Source organism: Ahaetulla prasina, chromosome 1 (genome assembly GCF_028640845.1).
Source record: "Ahaetulla prasina isolate Xishuangbanna chromosome 1, ASM2864084v1, whole genome shotgun sequence".
NCBI classification, from domain to species: domain Eukaryota; kingdom Metazoa; phylum Chordata; class Lepidosauria; order Squamata; family Colubridae; genus Ahaetulla; species Ahaetulla prasina.
Genome location: NC_080539.1, coordinates 195,868,182 through 195,888,965, shown reverse-complemented (window position 1 = coordinate 195,888,965; position 20,784 = coordinate 195,868,182). Strand labels below are relative to the sequence as shown.

General features: G+C 36.2%; 1 protein-coding gene across 3 annotated transcripts in view; it reads right to left on the bottom strand.

The window, feature by feature from the left end:
• NDUFS1 (NADH:ubiquinone oxidoreductase core subunit S1) overlaps positions 1 to 20,784 on the bottom strand; it is a 33,903-nt gene that overhangs the window by 8,799 nt on the left and 4,320 nt on the right. Inside the window, exons 1-11 of one of the 3 annotated variants that reach the window (XM_058186529.1) lie at positions 19,068 to 19,092; positions 18,134 to 18,201; positions 16,101 to 16,192; positions 10,613 to 10,720; positions 9,393 to 9,469; positions 9,037 to 9,118; positions 8,815 to 8,945; positions 6,911 to 7,100; positions 5,886 to 6,016; positions 2,446 to 2,560; positions 1,445 to 1,590 (exon numbers count right to left, since the gene is read on the bottom strand). In XM_058186529.1, the coding sequence (XP_058042512.1) occupies positions 1,445 to 1,590; positions 2,446 to 2,560; positions 5,886 to 6,016; positions 6,911 to 7,100; positions 8,815 to 8,945; positions 9,037 to 9,118; positions 9,393 to 9,469; positions 10,613 to 10,720; positions 16,101 to 16,192; positions 18,134 to 18,197 (1,136 nt within the window). In that variant the 5' untranslated portion in view covers positions 18,198 to 18,201; positions 19,068 to 19,092. Of the gene's footprint in view, positions 1 to 1,444; positions 1,591 to 2,445; positions 2,561 to 5,885; positions 6,017 to 6,910; positions 7,101 to 8,814; positions 8,946 to 9,036; positions 9,119 to 9,392; positions 9,470 to 10,612; positions 10,721 to 13,000; positions 13,095 to 16,100; positions 16,193 to 18,133; positions 18,202 to 19,067; positions 19,093 to 20,784 lie in introns of those variants that run through there. The other 2 variants (XM_058186537.1, XM_058186520.1) reach the window with 2 other exon arrangements.

Genomic DNA, 20,784 nt, shown 5'->3' with positions numbered 1-20,784 from the left:
GAAGTTCGTTCCAGAGTGTGGGAGCCCCCACAGAGAAGGACCTTCCCCTGGGGGCCGCCAGCCGACATTGCTTGGTGGACGGCACCCTGAGAAGTCCCTCTCTGTGAGAGCGTACGGGTCGGTGGGAGGCATATGGTAACAGCAGGCGGTCCCGTAAGTACCCAGGCCCTAAGCCATGGAGCGCTTTAAAGGTAGTAACCAAAACCTTAAAGTGCACTCGAAAGGCCACAGGTAGCCAGTGCAGTCTGCGCAGGAGCGGTGTTATATGGGAGCTACGCGGAGCTCCCTCTATCACCCGCGCAGCTGCATTCTGGACTAACTGAAGCCTCCGAGTGCACTTCAAGGGGAGCCCCATGTAGAGAGCATTACAATAATCCAAGCGAGAGGTAACGAGCGCATGAGTGACCGTGCACAAGGCATCCCGATCAAGGAAGGGGCACAACTGCCGAACCAGGCGAACCTGGTGGAAGGCCCCCCTGGAGACGGCCGTCAAATGATCTTCAAACGACAGCCGTTCATCCAGGAGGACACCTAAGTTGCGCACCCTATCCTTTGGGGCCAATAATTTGCCTCCAACAGTCAGCCGCGGCTGCAGCTGACTGAATCGGGGTGCCGGCATCCACAGCCACTCCGTCTTGGAGGGATTAAGCTTGAGCCTGTTTCTCCCCATCCAGACCCGTACAGCTTCCACGCATCGGGACAGCACTTCAACAGCTTCATTGGGGTGGCCTGGGGTGGAAAAGTACAGCTGGGTGTCATCAGCGTACAGCTGGTATCTCACCCCAAAGCCACTGATGATCTCACCCAACGGCTTCATATAGATGTTGAACAGAAGGGGCGAGAGAATCGACCCCTGCGGCACCCCACAAGTGAGGTCCCTCGCAGTCGACCTCTGCCCCCCTGTCAACACCGTCTACGACCGGTCAGAGAGACAGGAGGAGAACCACCGATACACGGTGCCTCCCACTCCCAATCCCCCCAACCGGCGCAGCAAGATACCATGGTCGATGGTATCAAAAGCCGCTGAGAGGTCTAATAGGACCAGGGCAGAGGAATAACCCCTGTCCCTGGCCCTCCAGAGATCATCCACCAATGCGACCAAAGCTGTCTCCGTGCTGTACCCGGGTCGGAAGCCGGACTGGAACGGGTCTAGATAGACGGCTTCATCCAGGTATTGGGGTAGCTGTTTTATCAGCCAGTAAACAACAAGAAGCATGTTTACCTTTTTTCTAGAAAAAGGGTTTTTCAATTTTTATAATATGCTTCCAATTATGAACTATGGATTTAATGCTAGATGTAGACTATTTAGAAGCCTTTAGGGATAAGGACTGGAGGAACCTACATGAATTTCATTTACTGTCCAAATTTCTAATCTTCCCAAGTTCTCTCAACATATTCCATTACCATTTCTTTTACTGGGATCACTCTAGTTACATTTTCTTACCCAGCTCCTGCAGTAGGGAAAACCTCTTCAGTACACATATTATCAGAGTTAATTCTATTCAGCAAGTCTTTGAGTGATACTAGTGCTTCTGCATCCACTAATCCTCCTGCAATTGCAGCTACTTCATTACCTTGACTCCCCTGAAGCTGCAGCAGGAAACAAAATACCACAAAACAATCATTAGGTCACCACTGTACTTTTTTTTAAATTTATTTTTCCTAAGATAACTCAGGGAAACAAAATAATTATCATAAAACAGAGATATCATACAGTTGCAAAGCTGCACCTCTGCAGTGATAAATATAAATTGGTTCTGAGATCTGAGACAAAAGGGCTTTTTAAATCTATGATGCACAAATACTTTTATATTATCAATTTAACCACAAGACATAATACAAAATGGCTTTTAAAGCCCTACATGTCATCAGGCCAGGTTGTTTGATGGACTGCCTCTCCTCAATTTCATCTATCAGTCCCATTAGTTTCAGCAGAAGGAGCATGTTGCTGGTTCCATTGGCCCAGGAGCTTCCCTTGATGGGTTCAAGAAAAAGAGCCTTTTCTCTGCCATGGCTATCTGCCTATCTCTGCCTATCTTCTGGAACATTAGTTCCCCACCACCACACAGACGCATAGTGAAATTGGCCCCAACCAACATGCCGGTCTTTTGGAAGGCCCATAAAACGTTGATGCGCCATTGGATTTGGGAACCCCTTGGAAGTGTGGAGTCTGTTAAATAGTTACACTGTATGTAGCCATTGTTTATTATTGTGTTTTTTAATGTAGCTTTTAATTGTTATGAATGGAAGAAGACTGTGATTATTACTTGTGTTTTAAAACTGCATATGCCACTCAAAACATGCAAATAGTCATATAAATTAAATAAATAAGCTCCTTGTTTTGAAGTGTGAAAAGTAGCATTCCTCAAAGTATAAGAATTCATAAGTAAATGTGTATCAAGTTTAGAAGTGGTGTTAAATAGTCTATCAAGTCCATTTGCTTACCGCAGTTGCTACATAGCTCAAGGCTTCTTCCCAAGGTACATAAGTGAACAGCCCTTCTTTATTTTTTATCATTGGCTCAATAAGTCGCTGACGTTTCAGGCCATCATAAGCAAATCTGAAAAGCAAAGTTAAAATTGATTATAGAAGCAACTGAAGCTGAAATACATATCTACCAATACCACTGCTAACTTTGTAAACTTTTTCAGCACAAAATTTACTTCTCTATAGTATCAATAAATGACCACATCCTAGAGCAGTTGGTCATAAGGGAGGGGGCAATATTAGACCTACTGTTAAGTAGTGCTCAGAAATCAATGAGAGAAATATATGTACTCAAACTAACTGAGAGTGCAATAAATAAACATTGAAAGAGGCAATATCATATTAAGTTCTACAGAATTATGTGGGATTTCAAAAATAGGAATTGAATGATAGAAGCAACTTTTCTCTTCCAAATATCACATAGAGCAAGCTGTGTGTTAGCTGAATAGATTAAATCCCTGAATAGCAGAATGTCAATATGGGAAGGAGCTGGCCCAGCTAATTAGCTCCACAGATACTTATGATACAGGGGCACAAATGAGGATATAAACTTAAAAAAAGCAGATAAGAAGAAGCTTGATAAAAGTATGGAAGTCTATTAAAAAATAATCTGCCCATCAGTTTCAAATTTATAAGTATTGGAAAGATATACATATCCTTTAGAGATCAAATTCAAAATGAAATCACATTTATTTTTTATTTTTTATTCGGTACAATGCAAGAACACATTAAAAATACCATGATTTTCAATATTTATAATAAAAATAGTGGGGATAATTTTAAATTTATACTGGTTATATGGTATCAAAACAATTTAATATACTTAATACCTTTTATCTATAGTAATAAGTATAGTAATAAATAATTTCAGTAATTACTTGTTCTTCCATGGGTAATATCTGTTTTTAAATACATCTTTCTTTTAAATAAAATAAAGGGATTAAACTAAGAGTTTAATATATAACAATACAAGTATTCCTCAATTTACAAGCATTTGTTTAGTGTCTGTTCAGTCACAAATGGCACTGGAAAAGTGACTTACGACCATTTTTTACACTTATAACCACTGCAGCATCTCCGTAGTTACATAATCAAATTTCAGATGCTTAACAACTGACATGTTTTGGATACACTGCAACTTACACGGTTGCAGTGTCCCGAGATCATGTGATTACTTTTTATGACCTTCTGACAAGCAAAGCCAATGGGGAAGCCAGATTCACTGAACAACTGGGTTACTAACTTAAGCACTGCAGTGATACATTTAAAAATGTAAATGGGGTGGAAACCTCACTTACCGTATCTTTTGGAGTATAAGACGCACCTACCTTTTTTGGTGAGAAATCTGCCTCTGCCTCCCAAGCAATTTTGGCTCATTGCAGCAAGCAGCCAACAGCCTGCTTTAATTTCATTTTCAGCATAGCTTGATTAGCACAAGAAAAAAAATCTGCTCCCAGCAATTTACCTCCTTGCAGCAAGCAGCAGAGGCTGCAGGGATTGCCATTGCCTATTGCTGTGCGGGCCTCTGCTGCTGAGAATCTCAGCTGAGAGTCGGGGACAATCAACTTGTTCTAATCAGGCTCTGCTGAAGCTGAAATGGGCTGTTTCTTCTTGCTGCTTGCTGCAAGGAGGTAAAATGCTCAGAGGCAGAGGCCAAAGGGTGGGGATCAGTGGGTGGGAGGGGCTATATTCGGTGTATAAGACACACCCAAATTTTCACCCCCTTTTAGGTGGGAAAAAGGTATGTCTTATACTCTGACAAATACGGTAACTGTTTTGCTTACCAATGGAAAATTTGGGGTCAGTTGTGATCATAAGTTGAGGACTACTTATACAACAAGCAGAGTACCGTTGATGTACTTTTCAAAAGAGGAAAATGAACATGTATTTCTATCTATTCTCATGTCTATATCTGTATTAATAAATAAAGCTTACTTTTAAAAAACTGGCTCCAAAATCCAAGCAGAGGCCTCTAAAGTTAACTGACAGTGTAAAGAAAGCTTTCAATTAGAAAGTGGAAACTTGCCTTAATGAAGAAAATAAAAAGGAATATAAATTCAGCAAAAGAAATGCAAAATGACAATAAGGGAGGCTAAATAATAATAATGAGGATTTTTTACCAAAATTCTGAATACAGGTAATATAAGATTCTTCAAATATACCAGAAGCAGGAATCTAGCCAGGGAAGCTATTGGCCACATGGATGAAAAAGGAATCTTTCGCTAAGAGGAGAACAGGAAATTGCAGAGAATCTGAAATAATTCTTTGCTTCTGCCTTCATAGGAGAAAAATAGGGGAAGATCCCTAATCATGATCTCTTGTTTTCAGGGAAGGGATCAGCTGAACTGAGCTCAATAGTGATGAATAGAGAAGTGCTAAAAGCCTGAACATCAACCAATTACCAAGGCCTTATGGTATTCACCCAAGGGTTATTAAGGAACTTAAAAGTTGAAACTGGGGATCATCTAACTAAAATATGCAACATGTCTCCTATGATCGGCCTCTGTTGAGGGCTGGCAGATGGCCAATGTAATTCCAATTTTTAAAAATGGCTCACAGGGAGAACTAGGAAATAACAGGCCTGTCAGCTTCACATTTGTTTGGGGGAAAATATTGGAAGCAGGTGTTAATGATCAAATTTAGCAAACATTTGAAGATGCAGGTTTATGACAAATAGTTTTTCTTTTTGAAAAATATTTTCAAGTTTTTCAATAGAATTAAAAATAGTACAAACCTTGAATTAAAGCAGAATAAAAAAAGTAAAAAAATAAAAAGGGGAAGAGAAGGGGAAAAAAAGTACTAAAGAAATGGCTTCCGATCTTCTAAAAAGTTATAGATATTTTATACTTTATCCCCTCTTTCTAATGTTACATCGTAATTTCCTTTTTTCAATAAACTATCCTTTCTAATCATCAAACTCATAAATCACAAGTTCATTTTCCTCTTTTTGCAGCAGAAATCTATAAGGGGTTTCCATTCACTAATATATAGTTATTGATCTCTCTCTCTCTCATCAAATAATTTAGCCATCTCTCTTATTTTGTTATATTCACTAACAGTTTTTATTCATCTATAGTCAAAATGCCAGTATAAGTAATAAAGCACCACAAAAAGATAATCTTAAAATTTTTCCAACTTAAAAATTGTTTTAAACATTTTACGAACAACCCTGCTGACCACAGCCAACTTTGAATAATTTCAATGAAACAGTGATGTTTCTTTGACTAATAATACCTTTATGATCCAGATTATAGAAACCGATTTTTATGCTATTTCCATGCACCCCAGAAAGTATCATTTTAGAAATAGTTCTAAAACCCATTCAAACTTCCAGCACATATTATAAAAAATAAAAATATATACATTTTTATGAGATGAAAGTAAATTATAAAATATACCTTGTTTTATCAGAGATCCATTCCTCATTGATATCCTCATGTAATCTTGGCAAAATTCTCATCACTTCTCCAGTTCGTGTGCTTATCACAATATTGCTTCCTACTGCATCAAGAACATCAATAGACTCTGTCTTCCTAAAAGAAAGCACACAAACTAGTTGAGTAATTGCATTATTAATTTTTAATAATAGATCTTAAGTCATATACTACGTTTGCAACAACCGTGGTCACGGATCAGCAATATTGCCCATGCCTGCCCTTGTTTTACCCTAGAAACTAACAGCCAGAAATAGAAACTATTCAAGACATAGCTTTGCATAAGGCTGCCCTTTGTTTCATTACTGTCTCAATTCTCCTTTCTTTCTCCTCCCTCTTTCTTCTGGGCTGTATCCTAAGGAAATGGATACATCCAAACAAAATAGTAAGTGATGAGTGTTTTACTTCCAAGAGGGTTCATGTAATATAACAATAATATTATTAATGTCATCACATATATTAACCATATATTGTTCTAAAAGAACTAATATTATACAAATTCTTCCAATTTAACTGCTTTTCTCAGTTAAAAAGAAAAACCTCCCTATATAATCCCTACTCCGCAAGAAATTTTTCTGTATTAGCTCATTTTTATTGGGATTTTTGCAATATTCACCAGGGCCTCTGGTGGCTCAACAGACTAAGCAGTCTGTTATTAACACAGCTGCTTGCAATTACTGCAAGTTCAAGTCCCACCAGGCCCAAGGCTGACTCAGCCTTCCATCCTTTAAAAGGTAGGTAAAATGAGGACCCAGATTGTTGGGGGCAATAAAAGTTGACTTTGTATATAATATACAAATGGATGAAGACTATTGCTTAACACAGTGTAAGCCGCCCTGAGTCTTCGGAGAAGGGCGGGATATAAATTCAAATTAAAAAAAATATTCAAAGAGGATACAAGGTTCAAAGATTAACCTTGTTATCTGGCATTTAATAAAAGACAGACACTATAAAATGTAATATCATCTTTTAAATATCAGCAAAGATACCTGCCTTGTTTCCCAGGGTCGAGCAGTAAAAGCATAAGGTTTGGAGGTAAGGGCACCCACTGGACAAATATCAATTATGTTGCCTGATAATTCAGACATAAACATTTTTTCAATGTAAGTGCCAACTTGCATCTCATTTCCTCTTCCTGTGGTTCCTAAATCATCAACTCCTGCAATTTCACTTGCAAATCTGGTAAAGACAAACATAAACATATAAGGCACAGAAGGTTACCACAGATTGTATCAGAACCAGCTGATTCGAAAGCTAGAAAAAATTCACATTTCTACCGTCATTCATACTCTCTTACATCCAATCAAAGCCACTATAATGTGTTCTTCATGATAATGCTTTTTAAAAATGTTCAGAAGCTTCAACTGGTATGAAACTTATGAATTTTACTGCTTTCCAAAAACTAAGTAATCAACATAATATCATTTCTATACTAGCTGTATTGATATGCTGGGTGTCTAGGCCTAGTTCAGAGTGCTAGTTGTGCATAGGCTGAAGTAACCTATCCACACTAGGAACTCTGCAGACTATATAGCAAATCTACTATGCAGAATAAGATTATCAATCAGGCTCCTCATATGTAAATAAACAAAGCTTATGAGGAAAATGAAGGAAAACTTCAATAGTGGGATTCTTCTTCTTCTGTCAAATTTTCTGCACACTATTCAACATGAATCTATTCTTGGGATCTGAAATGTAAAATAGAAAAGAGACTATTTTGTACAGTGAAACAATCTTTCCATTGTTTTCTATGGCTACATTTGAAGTTCTTCAAATTTTACTTCGACAAACGCGTAAAATGGAGCTTATTTGAAGTATAGATGGGAAGTTCCAGATGACAGTTTGGTTTCAACGCTGCATTTCACTGTGAAGGTCATAAATGTGAGGATTGGTCACAAAGTTACTTTTTTATCACTGTGGTAACTGCGAACCATCACTAATCTAAGCAGTTACTAAATGAGGACTTCTTTATTTGACGATCATCACATAAGATCTTTTTTTGGCTGAGGAACCCACTAATTTTTGAGCAGTATGCTAGGAGACAAGCTGCAAAATGTATAAAAAATTAAAGTATATTCATCCAATACCATTAATATGATTAACACTTTATGTATTTAATCATTTCTCTTCTGCCATAGTAAAAATTACTGCATTGGGTAGCAACCTCTGCAGACGCTCCAAAACTGCTTCCAAAGCCTTTGGCTGTAGTAGCAGTTTGCAAACCCCTTCTCAGCATTCCATTCACAGCTAATAGTACTAGAGCCTTCCCTGGAAATGAGCAGAGCTAAACTTCTAAAAAACGTTATTTGCATTTTGGCATGTTTTAAAAATACAATGTGTATTTTAAGCCTAGCATCCCTTTAAAATCCTGAATTTCCCTAAACATGGAAGCATTTTTTTTCTTATTTGGGGAGGAATTAAGGGTTAGAAAGTCAGAATATTAAAACTCACACATTAAAAAAACAACCCTTAACTTTCAGAGCTGCTCCTAGCCCAGGGCCTGCTATATACAACTCTTTTTTTTCTTCTGTACAAGTGGCATTTGATTAATAGCTATTCAATCAATAGTCCTAGGTAGCAATGCAACATGATGTTCTAAAGGACATATGAGTTAATAAACTCTGCAAGTGCTACTTGCACTTAATGTTATATCATTGTCGGCCAATGGTTCTAATAAGAATCATAACTAAATATAAAAAAGGACCAGAAACCTCACTGTTCATCTGAACAAATGATGACTATTGTCTTCTTAGTCTGATCCGAAAACAAGTCTATTTATGCATTTGAATGTCTGTGCCTGGTAAAAAAAATTTATAATGTTATTACATACTGATGTATGGGTTTCCCCTATTCACAAAGCATATTATAGTCTGTTGGTGTACCCAGCAGTTACCTGATGCAGCGAGTACATTGTATACATCGGGTCATGATAGTTTTTACAAGAGGACCAATATTCTTGTCTTCAACTGCACGTTTGCTTTCCAGAAATCTGCTCCTATCACTGCCAAACATCATTGACTGATCCTAAAGATAATTAACAAAAGCAAACCAACTCATGTGGCTGAGAAACAGTTTTCTTCAAATAGTATTTTAAAAATATCCTAGGGAATAATACCTGAAGGTCGCATTCCCCTCCTTGATCACAAATGGGACAGTCCAATGGATGGTTAGCCAACAAGAACTCCATTACACCTTCTCTGTTGTAGATCCATGTTTAAAAACAAATATGATTTCAATATGATAGTTAATACTAAAACATTGGAAAATTATATGAAATACAAATAAATTATTTACTATTGCTAACAACAGTATATCCCCTTCCTCTTAAAAATTGAATTTTCTTTTTTAATGGAGAATGAAAAAATGGGAGAAATCCAATTCTCTGAAATTATTCTAATATATTAAGAATATACAAAGACAGCTCTTCCATGTAAGCCAGCAGAGAACTGCTTGCAGTAAGAGGTAGCTTACCTTGCTTTCCTGGACTTCTCAGAATTTGTCAGAATGTTCCAACCCTTCATGACTGGCATGGCACAAGCAGCAACCGGCTGCAACCATTACAAGGATATTTCACTAATGTATCTGTGAACATACTGTATATGCTTACACAATGTCAATAATTTAACATAATGGTGTTTTACGGCCAATATTCTATATAACTCCACTGTGCTATCAGATTTGAATATTGTTGAACATTCTGGTCAGCCGCTCTTCAAAGAAACTTTGTAAAGTCTCAAGAGCTTTAAAAATAGTAACCAAAATATTGAAGGAATCTTGCATATTTCCTTTCTGACCAAATTTTTTTTTAAATGCAGCACAAAAAGATTTTTAGTTGAAGTAAGTATACCAGAATAAAGTAGGAAGGACTATTGTAAAGAAACTGGATAGGATTTCTCATTCCCATAACATTAAAACTGAAGATTGCCTGTGTAATGGATAGCTATAAATAAAAAACAAAACACACAATTTAACAAAGTCTGCTGACAAAAAAGCTTTACAATCCAATATTAAAGTCAAATATATATGAGAGCAGGTCTAACAGTGGTTATACAATGATTAACCAAAACTGTCACATCAAAAGGCAAAATGCAGGAAAAGCAGGAACAACAAAAGCAGTGATAGCAATGGCTTTTTTGCTTTGTTTATGGCCTTTCTAAAATCATCTGATTTTGGTCAATAACAAGTAATGCCAGGGAAACCTACAACACCCTTATGTTCTGCAAGTAAGGAAGGACAGGATTTGGACCTTTGCTACTGACTGTTAATTCTAATCATACACTACATGAAAAAAGTTTGTATTCTGCACACCTCATAATACTCTTGAGAATCTTTCTTTACATGGGAACTGGGTTTTCTCAATCATAATAATAAATTAAAGGCCCATTGCAACTTTTGAAGTAATTTAAGCAAACATGTACCTGGTTTTCCCCCAAATAAGACATCCCCTGATAGTAAGCCCAATTGTGCTTTTGAGTGCATGGCAATAAGGCCAAGCACTTATTTCAGGGTTCAAAAAATATAAGATAGGGTCTTATTGTCAGGGACACATGGTATAGTTAAATTTTTGTGAATAGATTTCAGGAAAACTCAACATTTAACATATCAGAAAGCAACTGCTGGTGATAGATGTATCAAAAATTCTATACCTCAATCTTTTTTTCAATTTCAAGAAAATATATTTATACAAATACCTTGGGGGCTTTCTCTATCTCCACAAGACACATCCTGCAATTTCCAGCCACAGACAATCTGTCATGATAGCAAAAGCGAGGAATTTGCATTCCAACCTTTTCACAGGCCTAGAGATGAAACAAAATGAGAGAATGTCAAGGTGTAAGTTGTATGCTTTTCTATAAAAAACAACATTCCTAAATGTAGCTTTTTTCTTTGCTTTCATTTTTTGCAGTTGGCTTGCGATAATAAATTCAATCTTCTATAAAAAATACAACTATAACAAAGTTATAGTAGACACTCTAAACTTTAGAATGTACCTTCCAGACCAGAGTAGGCTTTTATACTGCTGTCCTCACATTAGATCAGGGGTGAAATCTAAAAATTTTCCCTACCGGTTCTGTGGGCGTGGCTTAAGTGGTGGGCGTGGCTTGGTGGTCAGATGACTGGGTGGGCATGGCCAATAACAATAAATAATAAAAATAATAAACAAAGTATAAAAAACAATAAGAGGTACCAAAAACCAACTTTCACACTTTACACACACACAACACAACTGACTCACACACAATGTAAAAGCAGCTGCACTTCACACGTCACACAGCCACAAAAAGCTCAAAAACCAACTTTCACACTTTAGACACACATAACACAACTGACACACACACACACACAAAATGCCACATACAGCTTTCTGAGATTTTGTGTGTTTGTGTAGTTAGAGTGAAACACTACAGAAACACACCAAATCTCAGAAAGCTGCACAAATATTTTATTTTATTTTATTTTATTGTGGACTTCAATTCCCAGAGTTCCTCAGCCAGCAAAGCCAGCCAGCATTAGTTGATCACTGAGGAAAAAGATTAGCTAAGCAATTGATTCTGTCTGGGCTGAAAGCGAAACTGCTTTTGGGGCTGGGAAAAAAGCCATGAGTTCATTAGTAATCAGGTAAGTGCCTTAGAATCTCTACTCTTACTTGTAGAAAACATGTAGTAAGAGTACAAGTAAGGTTCTGCTGATGAGGAACTCAGGTGAGATTTCCAGAGGAGACTTAAAAAAATTTTTTTTTAAAGTTTAAAGACTCTGCCGATCTCAGCTGAGAGGCGGGATCCTCAAAGGCTTTTTTTTTACTTTTAAAGGCATGTTTCGGCTGAAGAAAAACCGGCTTTTAAAAGTTTTTTTTTTAAAAAACCTCTACTGATGGTGCGGATCAGCAGAGGCAGTGGAGGCGGGCCCAGGGATTTTTGCTACCGGTCCTCCGAACCAGCAGCCGCCATTGCTACCGGATCCCGCGAGCCGGTCCGAACCAGGAGCATTTCACCCCTGCATTAGATATTAATATCAAATAATTGTCAAATGATTCAAAGTGCAGATTGTGCAAAAAGACAGAAGAAATAGTACATCATATACTTAGCTTGTGTAAAATCGCAAACTGATTACAAATAATAACATAACATAGTTGCTGTGTTATGGAACATCTGTCAAAATTATCATGTGCCAGTAACGAAAAATTGGGAACACTGAATTGAAAAAGTAGTTGAAAATGAGCAAGTTAAAATACTGTGGACTTCTGAATGTAAACTAATAAGTCTCAGCTCATATCTCACCAGTTTTAACTGTAGTTAAAAAGAAGAAAGTGTGGATAATTCTTGTAGCGATATCAGGAGACAGTAGAATAGAATTAAACAACTGGAGAAGATCACAAAGTATCAAGATCAGAAAACTTAAATTGAAATATTACAGCAAAACTGACCATGATGGTCCCAGTGGTTATCTGTACACTGGGTAGCATACCAAAAAATATTGGACAGCACTTTAAAAATCTGCACTTTAACAAAAATTTCCATCGCCTTTTGTCAACTGCACATGTACTACACTGACACATTATGACATCCTAGGTTCTTGAGAAGAATCAATGCATATAAAGGCCAATACCATCTAAAGAATTGGCAAATGTGATGCCTCTCTCTCTCTCTCTCTCTCTCTCTCTCTCTCTCCCTCTCTCTCTCCCCTCCCCCCCCTCACACACATAAACACACTTACACACATAAACACACACACACACAGAGTCAGGGAAGCTATTAGAATTTCCTTGATTGTCTTTTCTGTCACATTGTTTTTTCAGTACTAAGAATTTTATACAATACACAGGAAAAAAAATTTGTTGCTTAAGATGATAGCATTATATGAACACCTAAGTTCATTCAAAATGTCAGACTATAGAAATAAATGCTCAATCAGGATTTATATAAAATCTGCATTCTGTGTCTGTGTCTGTGTGTGTGTAAAGAAATTTGCTGTTTGACATTGTCAACAAAACTACATGACAGTATAGATGAAGTCACCAGATTGTTTGGCTTGACCCAAAGGAGAGTTATTTTTTGTTGCTCTCTTCCCTCGATTCTCACCTAAATTCAGAGAAGAGATGCAACTCTGGATGGCAACTGCATAATACTCCCCTTCTGCAGATCAGCCATGGAAGAAGCTGCTTTATCTCTGTTGCTGTATTAAAGAAATTGTGCTTTCTCCTTATTTGTAGAAGTGGCAAAAATAAAAACTACAGATAAAGGACAATTGAAAATAAAATTCGCAAAAAGTTTAGAGGAAGAATATGGGACAAAGAAAAAGAGAAACTAGTATGTTAAAAATAAAATAACTCAGCTCATGATTGTTGCTGAATGTTTAAATGCAACAGGTTTATTTTTGAACATCAAAAACTTCCCAAAATATATGCAGAAAAGAGTAATTACTACTTCCCTTCATAGATATATACATAAAAAATCTTGAAGTCAAAGTTAATTTACAAACATTTTTACTTCTAATAATTCTCTATATCAAGAAATACATTTTTGCAGAATATGCCTATACATTTAAAAATTACAAAACATTTTTTTCACTATAAAATTAATTTTATTCTCTCATACAAGTTACAGTTTAAAATGGTGTGCCAATTCACATGCACATTAAATCATAAATCATAACTTATAAACCATCCAACACGGTAAAACAGAACCAAGAATTCACTTACATTAGCACAATGTGTAAATCCAGCAACATCAAACCATTGTTTGAATCACAAGGACCAAGTTTTAAAGCAATAGATACTCTTTCCTATGTGCCTTCCAATAATTATACCATATATTATGTTTCATTAATATTAAAGCTACACAGTGGTTTGGAATAATCAAATGGCATAAATAAAAACCTGTTTGAAATATGCTTGAGACATATTGACTGATCATCGAAAGGTACATATTTACTTTGTACTAAATTATCTAATTAACATAAATTTATTGAAAGACCAGAGGATAGCACAAAAATAATTGCGCAGTATCAAGTAATTTTTACCAGTAGATTAATACAGATTAATCACGTATGCAGAGATACTCCTAAATGATGCTAAAAGGAAATAAGTAAATAAAAACTACAAATTCCAGAGTTATAGTACCATCTGTTAAGATGCTAGGAGCCCCACATCTTTTTTTAAAAAGCCTATAGTTTTTCAAGTAATTACAGTAAAATAACATTTAACATTTGCCTCCTTCACAATAAAAATGAAGGGTGAGAGTCACAGCTGCCTAGGCATAGTTATTTCCTGAAAATGGAACATTTTAGTTTTTTCTTACTAAAAAACTTAAGATATGAAAGATGTCGAGTACAACCTTATCTAAAACCTTTTTAAGATATGGAATATTTGAAGGACAATCACTTAAAAGCAAAAGGCAAGAACTGTCAATATTGGAAGTTAAACAGGAACAGATCAGCTAGATGGGGACTACAGAAAATATCTTATTGGAAAGTTGGGAAATATCCCAAAAAAGGCAACTCTTCTGTACTGTTGGCAAAATATCATTTCCATACTGTGCTATTAACAATAAAAGAATGAAATAAATGAAGATGTCCATGACATCATCAAGAACCAAGCTCAGCTTGAAGTTTTAATTTTAACCTACTGGACCATTATAAAAGAGCATTAATTTTAACCGAATCAGAAACTTTCATCCTACACTAACTTGAAACAAGGTAATTCTATGGACAATGCAAAATAACTTATTAATGGCTACATAAGCACAATTTGTACTTGAAACAAACTGATTACTACTAGTAATTTTGTCATATAGGCTAATCCTTTCAACTTGGAAGAGCCTTGGTGCCTTCGACACAAGTGCAAAAAAATATTTTTTTATATAAACGTCCTATAACAAAGCATTTTAGTTGGGTGTGTCATAAACAGAAACAGGATCTCAACGGAGCAAAAGTAAATGATACTATTTAAAAAAAATAGTGGGACAATATTTTCACTTCTCCAGTACATTATATTAGCAATCTGAAGCTGGTGATCCTTGAGCAAAGAGATAACAGGTTCAGATATAATGATGAAATATCTGAGCTAAAATTTATTCGGAGGTTCAACATTATTTTTAACACTAATTGTCTTGTGGGAAAGATCCCTGAATGGAAAAAGGCCGAGATCCCTATAGAAGTTTGGTCACTCGGTCTCTTCCCTGTGCCCACTTCTCACCATTTTTCACTAACTCTCCCTTGGGAAAATTCCTGTAAGTTTCATTTTTTAAAAAATATATTGCACTTCTTTTAAATTGTTTCAATTGCTTGTAAACTGTTTTAGAAGGACTGTTATCCTAACAATATATAATTGTAATAAATAATATTGTAATATAAATTTATAATTAAATAATTATAAATCTATTTCATAGAGACAAAAGGTTCTTATTGTATTACATGTGTTAAATCAATTGAGCAATTCAAAAGTCTTTATTATGCTCAACTGTTGTAAAACCTAACAATCTGTAAGTAATTATCTCCTTAACTTTATTTAATTTTCTCTCTCACTTTTTACTATCTTCTCTCCTCACTCTTCCTTCTCACCCAATTATAAGACTGAGAGTCAGTTTGGTGTAGGGTTTAAGGTATTGGCCTAAAAACCAGGAGACTTGAGTTCTAGTTCCTGAGACAAGAAAACTGATGGATAACTTTGGACTAATCACTCTCTTTCAGTCCAATTCATCTCAGGGAGTGTTTATGGGGAAAAGAGGACGGGAGAGTATTGGTATGTTTGCCGTCCAAACCTATAATAGGGGATTATATTTCATCGCTGCTAGCCAGCTGATGCAAAGCTAGTTTGCCCACTGTGGTGATAGAAAACTATCTTTAGATAGATTTTTACTCCAAAAGCATTTTATTAAAATAAATTTGATAAAAATAAAAACAAATCCAATTTAAATTTTAAAAATCCTATTTAAACAAAAAAAAATCTGCTTTTTTTTATTTTATCCACCCTGATTATAGACTTCCCTGGCTACATACATCAAATACTAAAAAAACAACCAAGAACAAGTATTTATTTCATCAATCTGGAGAGGTGAACTGTAATACACCAAAATTTGGTGTCACAAATCTTGGTAAGGATTGTGTATGTGTGCAACATTTAAAAGAATGAAACAATACAAATATTTACATAGGGTTATGCAGAGCATAAATTCATTCTACCTGAAGAACTGTGGTTCCTGGAGGCACCAAAACAGAATGACCATCAACAAAAACTTCTATCAGGTTGCTAGCCGCTGTAGAAGTGGTGCGCGCTTGAATAAAACAGAATTAGATAATTATTTAATGCAATAATTAATAATCAATTTCATCTTTTAAGTATGTGTTATTATGTATCATTTATTTTATTTCAATACATTTATATGGCCATCCATTTCAAAAGCAGCAACTCTAAGTGACTAACCATTTTTTTTAAAGTCACAATAAAAACCATAACCATAGCAGCCATCTAATTGTCACCCATCCCAACCTCCTGTGTTTCATATCTGAGACAATAGCCATGTTTTTAAAGCTTTAAAACTCTGAAATACTAGCTCAGTTAGTGCCAGCTAGATCTCAGTGTGAGGGGAATGGTGTACCAGAGGGCAGATACTATAATAGAAAAGGCCTACTTTGGGAGCTTCCCTAGACAACAGTCTCTGATCGATGGGACTCAGAGTATGCCCCTCCAGCCTGATTTAATGGGATGAGTAGAGATGATGGTTGTAAGATATCTCAGATATCTTGTCCCACATCTACCAGGGCTTTATAGGTAATAATCAGTACACTTAACAGCACCCAGAAGCAAATTGAGACCCAGTGCAGTTCACAAAGATGTGACATGGGCATAATGAGATAATTGTTGTGCTGTCATATTCTAGACCATTTGAAGTTTCCAGATGATTTTCAAAATTATTCCTGTGTAGTGTGTTACACTAATCCTCAGGAGGCGACCAAGTTGCAAGTGGTTGTGAGCACTGCCTCCTGATTTAGGAAAAATTGGCACACGTAATTGCAAAAACTTCCTGGACAAGCCACTGTTCCAAAATTAAAGCAGAAAAGTCACTGGATCCAGGAGAGCCTAAAACCTAGAGCTACTCAGTCTTTCTAGGGTTGAATTAAAATGTGTTCTTCTCCATCCAGGCTTTATAGCTTTGAGACATTGAGATCCTATAGTTTCCATACACTCCAGCATTATCACTTGGTTGACCCAGGGCAGAGATGTATAGCTGGGTAATATCATTATCACATCTGGTTACCTCTGAGCAATGTCCCTGAAAGCCATCTGTAGAGACTAAGGCAGACAACCTTCATGAAGATTCGCGAGCTCAAAGTGACAGGGGGGGGAAAATTCTTAAGACCATAACAGACAGATAACATTTGTAAGTTAGACACCTAATTCATGGGATTGTAAGAAAGGAGAGGAGGTACAGCAAAGATAGATTTGCAAGATTCTGTCAAGATTTCATAATCTTCTTATGGAAATGATTTCTGTGTCTGATGGGACTAACACCAACAAACTATCCTGAATAACCATAACTACTCCATCACACCTGCCCTGGGATCTTGGCTGATGCTGCACTCAAAATCCAGATATGCACGTTTCCAAGAGACTCCTCCTTCTGCACCCCCAAGCTCTCAGTAATACATGCCAAGTCAGATCTCTCATCAACCTATCATACAAAAATTATGCAAAATGAAAGAGATAAAATCACTACCCTTAATTATAATAAATAGTAGCTTGGAAACCACTGCAACAATTTCAGCTCTCTGGAACTGGTTTCAATATTCTTAATGTTTCAAAAATAGCTATAAGCTGGTAGTAGTCCAAATTTTCATTTGACAAAGGACTGGAGCTAATATCTTGAACAAATAAATAAGCACGAGTGTCCAGACCAAGAATGAATCAAGTAGTATGTCCAAATTGAGAAACTGAATGTACGTCTACAAACTAGTGTACACTAAACCAGGCTTTGAGAATACACATCATCACTTATTTCAAGGAGCAACATTTTGTAATTGAATCCTAACACTAGAGAGGTGCTGGGATGGGCCGAGGGTTGCCAAATCCAAGAAAGAAAGCAACAATTACATTTTGGAATCGCTGATTCTATCAATAATAGAACCCATGAAAAAATATGATATTAGCAAACTCAATAATGAAAATTAACATGGAGAATCATCATATAGAGGATCTGAATAGAAAGTCAACTTACCGCATCCTGTAGTAGTCCGGGTAACACCAACGAGAGTCTTGTGGATAGCAGGGAGTCGCAACATAGTGCTGAAAATAAATTTTAGGAAAAGCCCTATAAGAGGAAGTTCAAGCAATAGCTTTATAATTTAAAATTGTGAGAACCTAAGTTTAATTCAAACTTATAATGGCAATTTGAATACCATGGAACAGATATGGGGATATATACAGGTAGTGCTCAGTTTATGATCTTTCTTGGCATACTTGTTAAATAAATCACTGCAGTTGGTAAGTTAGTAACACACTTGTTAAGTGAATCTGGCTTCCTCATTGACTTTGCTTGTCAGAAGGTCGAAAAAGGTGATCACATGATCCTGGAACACTGCAACCATCATAAATAGAAATCAGCTGCCAAGTATCTGATGCCACAATAGTCATAAGTGTGAAAAACAGTCATCTGGAGTTAATAGGACATGCTGTGTCATTTCTGACACTTGCCACAAGTTTATACATCAGTCTTCTCTCTGAATCCCATGGGGATGCTCACAAAGACAATCCAATAATGTACAGAAAAACCATACCATCATTTATTGTCATATCTCTTACAACCCAGAAACTCCCTGGACTATTACCTATAAACAAATCATTCAACAGAGAGAATCTGGTGCAACATCAGAGTAATATCTGAGGCAAATAATTAAGGAGAGGAATAAAGAAGCCTGTCTTTACCACTGCTTATTCTGTTTACTCTAAAGAATAAAATGCAAAGTTCTCAAAAGGGTGCATGGATACAAAGGTTTCTTAATCTGCTTTAAGTACACTGCAATTTTTGAGCCAACAAACAATGCAATAGTTCAAACTCCTTAACGGAACTGAGTATAGGCCCCAGTTCTTAAATCAGTAGAAAAAAGATCAGTCTATTATGAAAACATGAGAAAATAGAAACTGTTTCTTACCAAAAATTCCTTCAAGCCTTATTTAGAGGATGGGGGAGGGGTACACAAATTTGTCCTTTGATTTCACTATAAATAAGACATGTATGTATGGAGAGAGGGGGGGAAAGGAAGGAAGGAAGGAAAGTAGAGAGGGGGGGGAAGGAAGGAAGGAAGGAAGGAAGGAAGGAAGGAAGGAAGGAAGGAAGGAAGGAAGGAATCATCATCATCATCATCACAGGAAGCCTTTCATAGTGACTTCATTAATCAATAAATTTACTTATTAGCCTGTATTAGCCTATTTAGCTTGGGATGTCCGCTTATCCATTTCCAATCCAGCTTACATATAAAAACCTAATAATAAATGAAAGCTTTTCAGCAACCTGATAGTCGCCTAATGAACTAAGCTATAAGCATCATTTATTCTTCAATTTTACCAGTCATTATATTTACAGTGAAAATCGTTATATAGATGATAGATTTAAAAAAAAAATTACCATGAAAATCTGAAACTAATCCCCCAGGTCATATTTAAATTAATCCCAATATTTTTGCATTATTCCCACTTCACATTGTGTATTGACTTTGACCTAAAATGAAAGTTGAAGTTTTCAATTATACCAATATAGAGAATAAAAATGGTTAAACAGAATGCAAAAGAAGAAGAATGCAAAAACTAAATGTAAATCTAAATCAAATCAATTTAAATATAAGCATCACTAGCCAGGAAAGTTCAATTATTTAAATCACAATGTATTCACTTATCAAGAATTCTATAATCACTGTTTTAGTTATTTGATACAATTTGAATTTTTTTTAGAATTAAGAACTATAATAATAAAATAGTGTAGATTTCATTTTTACAACATAAAGTCTTAAGAATATCCCTGCTGCCTGAAGCTGAGGCCAATCTTAGTCCAGGAGTTTCTTTTTCACAATGGCCAACTTCAACCTACTATACTGCTCTTCTTACAATTTATATATGACTAAATTAGGATTTTAAAAAAAAATCCAGGCAAACCACTTCTGTAACATTGCCAATATAACTGCCCATATCCCATTTCATAGTATGTCTTGTGTTTTATATATATAACAGTATATATATATTTCATATCTCTCTCTTTCTTTGAGAATCTTTTCAATATCTTCCAACAGAACTTTCTGTCTTTCCTGGAACATCAGCTTAAAGGTCCCTGCAAGTTTCAATATTTTTGAACTGGTTTGTCATTGCTTTCTAACACTGAGAAAAAGTCACTGGCCCAAAGGCACCTATGTAGCTTTGTGCCTGAAGTAGGAGTAGAATTCCCAGTCTCCTGGTTCCTAACATGGTGCCTTAACCAGTACTCAACTGGTTCTCCATATATGCATGTGTATACAAACAGATACAAACTCAGTCCTGAGCATTCCTACATAAACCTCATAATTGGTGGGACATGGGCAACAGTACATTGGCTTGCAAGATATTCTTTAGAATAGACATCCTAGCTTGCATATTATTAATGTAAGCATGTTGGGATAAAACTGAATTTTGGTTGTTTTTATGGCAAATAGGCCAAAATGTATCCAAAATGAATGGTAAGGATACAATACCAATGCAAATGGCATTGTGTTCTTACCATTAGCAAAGAATGCTGTATGAGGTATGGCTAGAGGCAAGGATACAAATTATGACAATTCCTAGACTTATGAGTGTTTGAAGTTACAACAAGCACTGAATGGAAGTTATGACTAGTCCTCAGAA